The sequence below is a fragment of the Homarus americanus genome, unplaced genomic scaffold, assembly GCF_018991925.1.
Source record: "Homarus americanus isolate GMGI-L3 unplaced genomic scaffold, GMGI_Hamer_2.0 scaffold5589, whole genome shotgun sequence".
Lineage (NCBI taxonomy): Eukaryota > Metazoa > Arthropoda > Malacostraca > Decapoda > Nephropidae > Homarus > Homarus americanus.
Window position 1 is genome coordinate 4,936,046 of NW_024736650.1, and position 13,752 is coordinate 4,949,797.

The 13,752-nt window shown below is 39.4% G+C and overlaps 1 protein-coding gene across 1 annotated transcript in view; it reads left to right on the forward strand.

The window, feature by feature from the left end:
- The first annotated feature begins 3,676 nt into the window (after positions 1–3,676).
- Positions 3,677–13,752, forward strand: part of LOC121872246 (transmembrane protein 184B-like) — a 58,372-nt gene continuing 48,296 nt past the window's right edge. The window contains exons 1-3 of the mRNA XM_042374912.1: positions 3,677–3,742; positions 7,651–7,813; positions 12,203–12,293. Coding sequence (XP_042230846.1) covers positions 3,677–3,742; positions 7,651–7,813; positions 12,203–12,293 — 320 coding nt within the window. The remainder of the gene's footprint in view (positions 3,743–7,650; positions 7,814–12,202; positions 12,294–13,752) is intronic.

The following is a 13,752-nucleotide window of genomic DNA, read 5'->3' on the forward strand; positions in this document are numbered from 1 at the left end:
GTGTAGCGAAGAGTTTTTCATTACGGTTGGTTAATTCTTGGAAGAGGGATATGATCTGTGTCATGTCACTGGAGGGGGGTTGTGGGAGCACAAGGCCTGACAGCGTCAGAGTACAGACGGGGAGGAGGCCCAGTAGTAGTTGAGTTAGGAGACGGCCAGGACTGCTGTGTTGCAGCCAGGTGAAGCCAGGCAGGTGTTGTTGAAGAAGGCGTTGCTGGAGACAGAGGGGTGTGGCCCGGAAGACTGGTGGGGGGACGTTGTGGTAGACGCGGCCTTCGGGGAGGCTTTTCCCCTGGGACAGACGGGCGATTGGGGCATTGCCATGAGTCAGCATTGTGCCGGCCGCCACAGTTACAGAACTACATAGCCCACACCACCCTATTAAGGTGGTCTTTGATTTTCTGGGCATAGGCTGCTGAGTTATGGTTATGTGAACAGAAGCGACATCTGGGACAATCACGTCGGCAGCAGGCAGTGAAGGTGTGACCCCAATGAGAACAGAAAACACAAAATGCAGGCCCAGGATTATAGGCTTCTGCATACAGTGGGGGGAGGAATGGGTGGGCACTCCTTTCCCTTTTACTTGACAATGACAGCCGCTTGTGGAGTTTTCCCCTGGTAATGTCGACATATACTCAGTATACTAGAATTAAAGTCACGCGCATCTTCGATGTCAGCGTATAGGGGGAAACGTTTCACTAGGATGTGGCAACATTCATCAGTGTCTACTGGGGGGAGGGGGGGGGGCACCAGGACAACCCTGTCTAAGCCAACAGTACTGAGTGTTTCATAGACCTCAGGAGGCTGACACTTGATAAAGTTCCGGTTCTTTCCTTGTCGGAATTGAATGTTGAGACCGTGCTGTCTGCAGTACTTCATCATCCAATTAAAGCGTTTCTCTACAGTTTTCAGAGAGTCCTTAGGGAAGTGTAGATAAGCTTATGGTTGGCAGAGGGCAGGGTGATAGGGTCCGTGGCATTAGTGTTTCCACTCCGGCTAGTGTTTCCCATAGAAACATTACCGTCACTGTCATAATCACTGGGGTCTGACTCTTGAAGGGTGTTGGATTCAGTATGACCAGGTGAGTTGGCGATGGCATCCGTATCAGAGATGTCTGCGTCCATGAGAGAGCCTCTTCTGGGGCGTTTATGTCGACCCCCCATGCTGGCAAAAACTTGCCGGCTGAGGGGACCTTTGTGGGAAGATCGGAAAGTCAAGAGCACCTATGGGCACGTCTGTCCCCTTATGTGGTCACGCCACGACTGTTAGTTATGTATATACGTCCTTGTTGTGGTGGAGGCGGCCTCTCCCGTTGACCTTCCCAGCAATACATAATGCACGCTATAATGACTCACCCTGCCCCTGCTGTGGAGGCTGCTCATGTCCACGTACACTTACCTCCCTCCTTTCTACTGGCACCCACATGCTGTAGTCACCTCCCTTTTCTTTCTACCGGGACCCACATACAGTCACCTTCCTGCACCGTGGTACTGATCCTCACGTAAACATAACTACTACTGCTGGGGCATTTAGGTGAATGACATGTGGTTAGGTCAGGTCCTGCGGGTCACATAACCCCCCCCAACCATGTGCATTGTTACTATTGCAAGTGCCATGTTGTTCTAGATCACTCATACCTGTGCTTGTCTTACAGGTTATTCCTTCCAGTGAAAGTTCTGTCTCGACATCGGCCGTTCTTTAACATTCTGGCCTCCCTCCACCCCTCCCAAATAAATTATACTTCCGTTACCTTGTTAGCATAAAAGGACAATATCTTTTTTTTTTATATCGTTCGGCATTCTAATAGTTTCACCGCCTTTCATAGTTTGTTTCAAATGGTTCCGTAGTTCTATATGCCCCACTGTTGCTGCCATAACCCCGCCAGACTACATGACTCAAAATATTAATGGAGGAAGTGATTCCGTTTACCTTTAGCAAGCAGATACCTTTTTAATTTTAAGATTTTACAGAGGCACAAGTTACTCTTTAAAATTTGTCTTGGGCTTACAGATGGGTTGAAGTTGTATGTACTGGAAAGATACCATGGGTAGAATAATAACAAACAAATTAGATTAATGAATGGAGAGGTGATGCTGTGTCTGACCTTGAGCACTTCTGATTGGTGTAGCTGTCGCCCAGTGAGGACCACATTCTCACAGCATAGGGGTGTGTTGAAAGTACCGTGAGATTAGTGATATAATAGCCAATGGGGAAGAGTACTGGAAGGGATGTCCACCTCTCGTATTGGAGAAGTCTGAGGCCTAATGTATTTTAAGGGTTCCCGGTACTTGAGGCCCATAGTTCAGTTTTTTTATTTAACTTTTGCTCTCATTTAATTTACACGGTAAACAACAAACTACGTTGTGAAATACGCCTTGTTCCGGGTCCTCGTGAAACTCCGAACACTCCGCCTGTGTGGTGCAACTGAGGAACAAACATTGGTGATCTCGGTAGAGACTACATTAACATTATCCTAGAGATCGTGTGTTTACATGTACTCCTAAATATTATGGTCATCCCAGCCCCGAACTCTTATAAGATATGATAGGGCCCCTCAAGAACACGGGAATAAGAAAGGGTGAGGTGATTTGTTTTAAAAATTTTCGCTGCAGGGATCGTGTGCCTGGAGATGTGCCAGGTCCAGCTGATACATAGACACTGTAGGAGGGAAATCGTTTATATGTCACCTTGGTGCAGTTTCTGGAACAGTGTAATAATTTTAGCATGGTTGTGGTAATCTGAAAATAGCTTACTTAGCTCCACGTGTCACACCTCCGAGGCCATACAGGAAGATGAACCTTGATCCTCTCATTCTGTGACCCGCTTTCACAACGTGGGAAGTGAGGTTCCCTTGGCTGCTTTATAAAGGCGCGTATTGCATCAAATGTGTTAATTTCTTAAGACTGGTTTACTTGCCCTAGCGACCGTAGCATATTTTTGGTGTTAGGTTGGGTTGGTTTATCAGTTAGTTAAGAGTAGGTTTGGTTTATTTGTTTTAGACCATTAAAGACTGCCGAACTACAGTATGTTTGGAGTAGAGGGCCGAGGTCGCCAAACCTCAAAAGTGAAAATGAATCCTTGATTGATTGATTTTTAGGTTAGGTTTGTTCCGTTCGTTTTGTATCCTAATTCTATACATGGCATCTCGCTCATCACCAACGCTTTGTTGCCATAACCGCCGGATGGATGCGTCCATGGGAAATCGGTGTCACGGGCCGTATAGTTTGGGGGGGCTCTTGTTAATCTACGAGTAGTTTGTGCAGCAGGAGTACATGGCGGCGCTCCCAGTAGTTGGAATGTTTGAGTGAGTCAGCGTGAGAGGTCGATGAACTTTCTATAATACCCGTCACATTCTCCGTGGTAGCCACTATAAGAACACACTCTTTCTTCAGTGTTTAATGTGTATATAATGGTAAAACTTACCTGTGTGACGGTGACGATGTCCACCTTCCCGTCTGCAGTGAGTTATTTCATTTTAAACTGAGTGGCAGTTTAGTGTAGCTATGGTTTAACTCTGATACTTAGTTTATATTAACCTTACTTAAGACTGCACATAGTCATAATAGGTTGCTCTATGTCAAATGAGTGTTATTGCATCTTTTACATGTACTAGTGAGAAGCTACTGTGAGCAAATTGTAGTACAGGAGGTAAACCAGTGTTGAAGACAGGTAAACCATGGCCGCTGGCCGTCTCTGTTCGATGAGTAGCTCCAACTGCGGCAGCAGACCACAATTGCCACAGGTTAGGGAGCGTTTGGAAATGTCTTGGTATTTTATTAAGTTTATTTTTTTGTAGGGGGGGGGTCGGGGAATTCCATATAAACTTTATTTGTTTTTCTGATAATTTGTTATGCACACCATGTTGTAATGTTATTATGATTCATTGACAGTTCTTTAGTCTATTTTAATTAATTAATGTTAACCGAAGCCTGAAAGTCAGTTAGTGTGACATCATCAATCTTAACATTCTCTCCCACATTACAGTAGGGCTACAGTACTGTAGGTGTAAATATGAACCTACTTATGTGAGAAAAGAAGTATGAGCAATAAAAATAGTTTCAATGGTGTTGAAATTAGAAAAAAAATATAAGAAATATATGCAAAGAAAATGAAGCTTAATGAAAATGGAATATGCATTTGATTATTTGGGATTATTTTTGAGAGTTTATATCAGTGTTCAGAGCTTGTCTAGTCTCACCAAGCACTAGTCCAAGTTTTATGGTTCCACATACTGTACTTGTTACCTCAGTATATCACTCAGAAAAAGATACTAAGGATCAAAGAAAACAATGTATTTCAGTTTTAGCTATGTAAGTGCAGCTTAAGTTAGGTTACTTATAATTATATGTGCTGTACAGTTGCCTACAGGAGATCCTTTCCTCCCAGTTGTGCTCATTATATTAATAATGTTGACATGCGGAGACGAGAGTTAAAACTCGCATGACAAGTGTTACCACCACTGACGCCAGATTATAGGGGGAGTGGTAGTTAGGGCAGGTGATCACAGGTGTTGCCTCATCCTGCCGGTGTGCGGTGAGGTAGTGACAATGTGTTATGACAACTCATGACAAGGATTACCTTCTCTGACACCATTTAGACAAGTGATCTGTATGTTGATACAAAATAATTAAATTTCAAGATGTTTATTTTATTTTCCCATAAGAAATTCCGGGCAAGCAAATTCCCCCCATAAATTTGTCAGAGCACGTAGAAAAACTACATTTACATTAGTGATGGATGTCATCCGCGTATGTCAAAATTTTTACGCCCGCATTTTGGGTCAGATGTGGGCAGACCTCCCCGTCTAGATACCTGGAGTTGAACAGTGTAGCTGTAGAACGATGTTTGTTTCTTGATTTACTTACGGTTTAGCAGAAACGTCATCAACACACAACACAGTACATCATTATCCAGAAATGTAATCAATTTATTCAGCACTTTCCAACTATTGTTTATGGTGAAAGTCAACTAAGCTGCATATAAAGAACATTTGGCGACATAATTACCTGCCATTGTTTACGGAATTTACATGTTGAATGTTAACATACTTCTTTGCTTGCTTAGTTTTGTGTCTCATTAAACTAATATTAAGCCCGCTTTGGGTCTTTTAGCCCCCGTTTTCACAAGGCCCAGACATATGAATTACATTTGACTTTTCTGTCATTGCCCTTTTTTAAGTTATCGTAGTAAATTATATCTGTATATTTATCTATGTCAAATTTCACTAAATGATTGGCTACCACATTACTATTTTAATCACAAAGTTAAAAACAAAATATTTGTCACCCGTCATAAGGCTGCCTTGTCTAGCGGCATAGTTCAAGAAACACAAGGAATATTTGTTCCTCTTGAATCCACATTATGTCCTTGTCTTACACTCCTGAATTCAACACCAGTGCATATTAAAACAAATTTATATCAGGAGCTTCCATTACAAGTTTGGGAAGGCGGGACCCACACCCCTCCCCTCCAGACCACCCCTTCTGGAATCCATTCTACCGCACGCTGACTCATCTTCACAAATAGTCATTCATATCTTGCCAGCTACTTATAATAATGAAAATTAAGATTCCTGTATAAGAGTAATAGTATTGTTAGTCATATGACTTTGAACTGACAGTATGTGAGCGGTAGTAGACGGTGGCGTGGTGGCAGGTGCTCCTTCTACCTGTTGCTTCTGACGTTGCTATGACGACGGTGCCCACCTGCTGCCTGCCTCCCCTCCACCACACCCACCGCCTGCCTCCCCTCCACCACACCCACCGCCTGCCTCCCCTCCACCACACCCACCACTCGCTCTCCCGTATCTGTTACTCACCCTTAACTTGATTGATTGAAACATTATATTTAGCCAGAAAAATACAGATACAGAATGGATAATAATAACAATATTAACATGGCTGAGCCAGTTAAGAACCTGAGCTCTCTTTTAGGCACCTGATATATACTATACATTTATCTCAAGGAAGTATTATGTAACATTTAGTATCATCTGGAATAGTACAATAGCATGGTGGTAATAAGTACATCTCATAATGTTACCACGGTTATCACTTCAATATTTATTTATTTTATTATTTATTTTTATTTTTTTATTTTGTTTTTATTTTGTATTTATTTATTTATTTATACATATATATATATATATATATATATATATATATATATATATATATATATATATATGTGTATGTATGTATGTATGTATGTAATGTATGTATGAATGTATGTATGTGTGTGTGTATATATATATATATATATATATATATATATATATATATATATATATATATATATATATTAGAGTGGAATTTAAAAACATAAGTATAATGGGGGAGCACTACAACCTGGGTGTGATCGGTACGTGGTATGGGATTACCGAATTTGTATTGTTTCCATATTTGAATGAATGTCAATCATGAAGTAGTTTGGTAATTAGTCTTCTCTTAGAGAGAGAGAGAGAGAGAGAGAGAGACTCTGGTGTATCATGTAACCAGTCTTGTTGTTTTATTTTTAGTAATACACGTATCTTGACGAAATCTCTTGTCTGCTTCCCGTCGTCCACAACACTCCACTTCACGAGTGCATTTCCCTGGTTCTTGGGTAGTATTTATGACTTGTTTGAGTGGTGGTGTGCCTGAGCGTGCGTGACTGGGTGCGTGTGTGTATTAGGTTATTATGTAGTCTTGTCTTGGAGCTTTATCATGTGCGGAGTGTAAACGCTGACAAGTCAGAGGGGAGCGGATCTCCATCTCAAGGATAGTTAACTTTGCCGCCACTCGCCCCCCCACCCCCCCTCCCTAGTCTTCATCCCATAATTTTCTTCCCATATTTCCCCATTATGTCCTTCCCCTTCATGCATAAATTGAATTAAATATCTCACTGTATTCTCATTGTCACAACTACCACACGAGAGGTATGTCCCCTTCAGAATACATCCCCTCTGAATCACTCCCGGCGTTTGTTGTATCGTAAGAGACATTTCGTAACCCATCTTCGAGCATGTTGAGGTACTCTTTAAACCATGCTAACCTAACCAAACCGAAACTAAACTATATATCCTAACCTAACCGACATTAACCAAACCATGCGTGACACTATTGGAGTACTCGGTTCGTTTGAGTGAGTGTGGTGTTGTATGACTGGCTGACAGTCTAAAACGTTTTTCTCTTTAGGTGAAACAGGGATGGCGTCCATAGACTGGTTGTATTCTAGTGGGTGAAATATCACATACTACTTCCTGGTTAGCAAAATTTTTCGAGGAAGCTGTGTTCTTTGTAGCTACGAGTAATGATAGACTCTTTATTATCTGTAACTGCACTAAGGTTATATACTCCCATTCACTTTAGCTCAGTCATGTGAGTTTTATGAGAGAGAGAGAGAGAGAGAGGACTTAATCAAGAATAAAGATTAAATCTAGACATCGAGTTATCCATCTACCACATAATATCCAACAGTAAACACACATTACCAGCATCAGCTACCAAACATCTTGGCCATAAATTATAAGTCTCTCTCTCTCTCTCTCAGTATAATATTTAAATGTTCCATATGTACTGTAGCTACCTATTGAATCAATGTATTGCATAGGTATACTGTAATGTACAGTCTCTACTAACAGTTGTGTTAATAGGTCTTCTTATATTTCAGATTTATCAACACCTTCGATACTACAGCAACCCAGCAGAGCAGAGATGGATTGTACGAATTTTGCTGTTCGTGCCTATATATGCTTTCGATTCCTGGCTGTCACTCCTATTCTTCAATGACAATTATTACATCTACTTTGACACGATCAGGGACTGCTATGAAGGTAATTGCTTAAGACAGGTTGTCTACCAGGTCCTACAGTCTCTCAATATCATACATTTTTAATATAAGTCATAATTTTGAAAGCAATCTCTTTTATGTGTCATCTCTGAGTATTTGATTAAGTATTTGATCAGTTGATTTTATGAGAACAGTATTAATTAGAATTAACAGAGTTGTTTTCTAATTACGTATGTACATTAACATTTTTGCACTGTTTACAAGGAAGTTTATCTGAACTATGGTTTTCTGCAATGTGCCATACTCAGCAGGGATGTGATTTCTCCTTTTTTTTTTTCCCTACCATTTTAAGTGACCCACTTGAATCGTATAGATCTGTTGAATATTTTTGGGGTGGCGTTGGGATGTTTGACAATAATTGACCCTCTAGAGTCGATGGGATCTGCCGCGCGAGGTCACACTCGACATGTTCATGCATTACATCATATACTGTACTCTATTTCTCACTCTATTTCTCATTGGCTGAGTATTGCTTTTATGCATTCCATTCTTCGATTCTTCAGTATTTTATTGATCAAAGATCAATGACATACAACTCCACTATTAGAAGCATTATAATATTCCTATCCACCATATCTACTTGATCCTGGCTGGGGAGGAGCTAAGCATTTTTCAATATAACTTAAGTTTCTATAAATCATTTTACACATTCTGATGATCACAATTTATTCTATAATCCCACAATTTATTCTATAATCCATGCCGTATTTCATAGTTGTATAGGCAAGTCAGTGGGGTGTGCTTGTGGCCCCGAGGGGGTCAGGGCTGTAAGGCATGTGTGTGTGTGTCCTCCAGGAGGTCAGGGATGTAGAACATGTGTGTCCCCCAGGAAGTCAAGGCTGTAGGGCATGGGTGTGTCCCCCAGGAGGTGAGGGCTGTAGGGCATGTGTGTGTGTGTGTGTCCCAAGAGGTGAGGGCTGTAAGGCATGTGTGTGTGTGTCCCCAGGAGGTGAGGGCTGTAGGGCATGTGTGTGTGTGTGTGTGTGTGTCCCAAGAGGTGAGGGCTGTAAGGCATGTGTGTGTGTGTGTACCCCAGGAGGTGAGGACTGTAGGGCATGTGTGTGTGTCCCCCAGTAGGTGAGGGCTGTAGGGCATGTTGTGTGTCCCTCATGGGGTCAGGGCTGTAGGGCGTGTGTGTATCCCCCAGGTCAGAGCTATAGGGCATGTGTGTGTACCCCAGGAGGTCAGTGCTGTAGGGCATGCATGTGTGTCCCTCAGGAGGTCAGGGCTGTAAGGCATGTGTGTGTGCCCCCCAGGAAGGGGACCCTATGATGTGTAGGAACATAAAACTCTCCAGCAGTAGGTATAGAACAGTGTTTCTCAAACTTTTTCACTTCATTCCCCCCATGAGGAACTCTCAACATCCTTGTGGCCCCCTTCAGTTCTCTCCCAAGCCCCTCACAAATAATGGTGAAAATAAACTGTTTTGGTTCTCTTCCTTTATTAAAATGTTTTCAATCATCAAACAGAATGCATATTTTGTTACAGTTCAATGGGATGGATGACATTGTTTTCTTCACTCAGTCGACTGATTCGAGGTTGAGTCACTGATAAAGCACATCTCATGTCTGGGTCTACTTGTAACCAGTTTCGGCTTTTATTCTCTATTTAAAGAAAGGTGGAGAAACCAGATTCACATAAATAAATAGTAGAAAATGGCAAGAGGACTCAAAGTGCGATCTCACTAACTTTTGGATATGACTTACATTGAGCACCAGAATAAATATATATATATATATATATTTATATATATATATTTATATATATATATATATATATATATATATATATATATATATATATATATATATATATATATATATATATATATTTATATATATATATATATATATACTTATATATGTTTTATCTCAGTCACACTGTATCCATTCCTTATTATTTATTACTTTCACTGTACTGTATCCATTCATCATTATTCATTACTTTTACTGTACTGTATTTCATTGTAGATTTTTTTTTTTTATCTATATCGGACTTACGACCATGTCGGACTTACGACCTGGATTTGGGTCCCTAACCCCGTCGTAAGTCGGGGTCTAGGTGTATGTATATATATATATATATATATATATATATATATATATATATATATATATATATATATATATATATTTTTTTTTTGCCATAACATTTGCATCACATTAATTTTTCTTGCAAAAAGTATTTTTTCATAGGTTTTGATTGAATACAATCAGTAGTCATGCTCTTTTTTGCCGTAATTATAGTGAAATGTACCTTACCCTAACCAACGTAACCTTACCTAACCTAACCTAACTTTACTTAACCTAACCTAACTTTACTTAACCTAACCTAACTTTACTTAACCTAACCTAACTTTACTTAACCTAACCTAACCTACCTTTACCTAATCGTTAATTAATCAGGGCTAACCCGCGGCCGTATTTGATCGATAACGAAAATATAAATGCCAGATTTTCACTGCTTTTATAGTGGACACTGTTGTAGTTTATGCAAAAGTGTTCGAAAATGGATATTTCTAAAATAAACGTAACTTAACATTTGTTGGTATGAAAAACAGACCTGACCAACCTAACCAAACAAACCTTACCAAACTTCCTTCCTGGGGAGCTCTGCCCCCTTCCGGTATATTAAACAGAAAGAATTTACTATTATATGGTGAAATTTGAGGCATTTTCTGAACGTGAATTGATACGGCTGCATCGGCGTTTATGCACCCCGGTCAGTGGAGTGATTTATTGTGATGGCGGGAAACATCGCACGTTGAGGAAGTGATGAACAAATTTCTTTCCGGTCTGAAAGAACAGGGATTCCCTCAGAGTGGACAGTCCCTATTTAAAGGAACAATGCTGTGGTCTTTTAAAAATTTGCAAATTTCGTCCATATAAGACCGGCGACAACTTCCACGCGTCATGTTGACACCGTAACTGCCGCGAGCCCGGGGAAAAGCGCCGCAGCAGAGCGCTGGCTCATTACTGCTGGGAAGAGAAATTAGCGCGAGCCTAGGCGCCTAAATATCTACCAAGCGAAACATTTGCACACGAAATGATTACCATATCAGAACTCACTGATGAAAATAAAGTATAATACAAATAACTCGTTCGCGGGTTAGTTCTATATACTAACTACCTAACCAAATAGATATATGTTGGAGAAATTATTATATAAAGTTTGTTGTCTCTGCAAATGTATTTTTATAAATATATGTTGAAAAGTTTCTAGAGAACTTAATTGTTTGTCATGTGCATTGCGGCTTTCTTAGGTTAGGTGGGGTAACGTTAGGTTAGATAAGGTAAGGTAATATTAAGTCAGGTTAGGTTTAGTCTGTAGCATAAGATACATTTCACTAATTTTGCAGCGAAAAAATCACTAAATGTATCGGATAAAAAGTCTATGAACATAATTCTTTTTCTAAGAAAAAAAAAATGCTATGCCACTTAATTTTTACCCCCGTTTTTATTAGGTTTGATGAACTTAGATTAGGTTAGGTATTATTAACTCTGATTCATGGGTACTTATTAGATACTTGGCAGAATAACTTGTTATAACTTGATCCTATAACAAAGGTGGCGTTTAGGCAAAAATGATCAATTGACCTCATATTTGGATTTAATTGCTGAAGGATATTCACAGCTATACCACATTAATATGGTCTATCTGCAAGTTTACTCAGTCATAAAAAATATTTGTACCATAAATATGGACAATAAAAATCTTACATTTTGGTACAAATTGCTTGAAAAGTGGCAAGACAAAAGCTGCGTCTCTTCCATTCCGTGACAGATAGAAACACTCAAGCCTCTTCTTATCTATAGAAAAAAAAATGAACTACAAAGACAAACTGTAATATCGTATTTTAGTATGTTGATATACAAAACATTTTCTTAATTATGCTGTATTCTATGATAAAACAGGTCTAACAAGCATTATTACAACATATTATTAATTTTTGTTATGTTATCGGGAAATAGCAACAACTGTACTATATCCGGGTTGATTGTGTTACAGTACCTAAGGAAGTCCTGTAAGTTATAATAACCTCAAATATGGACTCACTTACTGAGTCCACTGCCAAATATTTGTTTTGAGGACCTGTATACTGATCAGAGACTGTAACTCCAGTTATGGGGTAAACAAAGAGATACAGTCCTGTAAATGCTTTTGAGTATGCAGCCCCTGTTCTGTACTGCATTCCATTCATAGATATGAACCATACCAATTTTTTTTCATCCATTTGTTTAATGAAGGATTATCATATTGTAGGCAGATGTCACACTGGCAGCAATTTTTCTGTGTAATATTCTCTAAATATATATACGTATATATATATATATATATACTGTATATATATATTTTTTTTACTTCTCTGTAGCATTTGTGATCTACAACTTCCTAAGTCTTTGCTACGAGTACCTGGGTGGAGAAGGGAACATCATGAGTGAAATCAGAGGAAAGCCTATTAGGTAAGTCTTGGTATAGTTATCTCATTACAGTATTGTTTGAAATAGGAAATTATTTGTTCCTTAGAGACAGTAGAATTTTTTGTTTTGTAACTTAATTCAAAGAGAATATCATGTGGTTTCTGTGAATACTTTGGTAAGTGCTTTTCTCTCACTGCACAGCATGGCTATATACTGTATGTGGCTCTTGGACCATCTAAAATACAATACATACAGTACAGCAATATCAAGAATCAATGTTTTTTCTTCAAACAATCTTAAACTTATGTAAAATTAACTTTCTCAGCTAGTCTAGCTCCATTATGATCATGACCTATAGCCATTGCTCTCTGTTTGTGTGTGTGTCCTCTTGTGGCATTTTCACATAAAACCCTGCATATTGAAACTTGACACTGAGGGTGATGTAATGGTTCCTGTAGAGTATATAGTACAATACTGTCCTCTGGAGATGAGGCCATATAGTAACAGTATCTGGCCAATCATTACACATTGCACCAAAAATTATGGCACCACCATTTGTCATTAGTTCCTATCCAGCTAAGCCACATAACTGATGGTGTCTGAGCTTCCTAGTTGCAGGTTTTACCAACAACAAGGGATTTCAGAATCATTCATACTTTTATTACCCTTTACCAGGTAGGTCCTTGTGCTGTACAGCATTTTAACACCTACTAGATGTACCTGTACTACTTGAAGCTCCTGGATGTCATACAAATCCATTAAGAGAGTTGACCCTCTCTTTTTAAACAGAGTACAGTACTATATAAAGGTTGAGATTGTATGTATACTACTCCCTAACTCATTTACCGTAATTCTCTTTACTTATCCTTGAACACCCTGACACATCCTATCAGTCACCAAAGCCTTCCAGCCACATAGTCCCAAAACTAACCTACATTCACATAGTCCCAGGGGAGTAATGTAGCTCCTGAAAATCCCAATAAGAAGCTTGTGAAAGAGATAATGAGGACAGAATCTTGTATTTCTACCCATTTTCTGAGACAAAACCTGAGGTGTAGGAGAGGCTTTGGATCAGGTTCAGGCAGGAAAAGAAATACTCTATGCTAGTCCCAACCTAAATTGTTATCTTGAAGTACTGTGTACAAGAAACATTTGATGATGCAGTTCCTTTTCTTTCCTAAGGCTCGCTGTTTGTTTTGTTGAATCATAACGTCTCAATTGTTGGAAGGTTTTGTTTTCTAAAGACAATTTTAAAGAAAATCATACATTAAAATATGTTGGCAAGGTCCATTTATACTTTTAGCTGATACTGTCAAGAACAGTTGTAGTTACTGCTAATGATCCCTAATGAGTCATGACAAGGTTAAGGCATTATTTTGTACTATGTAACCTGTCCAGAGATACCTACTGTGTGTAAATGTCCTTTTTTTAATGGTACTGCATATGAATAGGAACTGATTCATAGATTTGTCTCGAAGATGATTAAACCATAGCTTTTGGC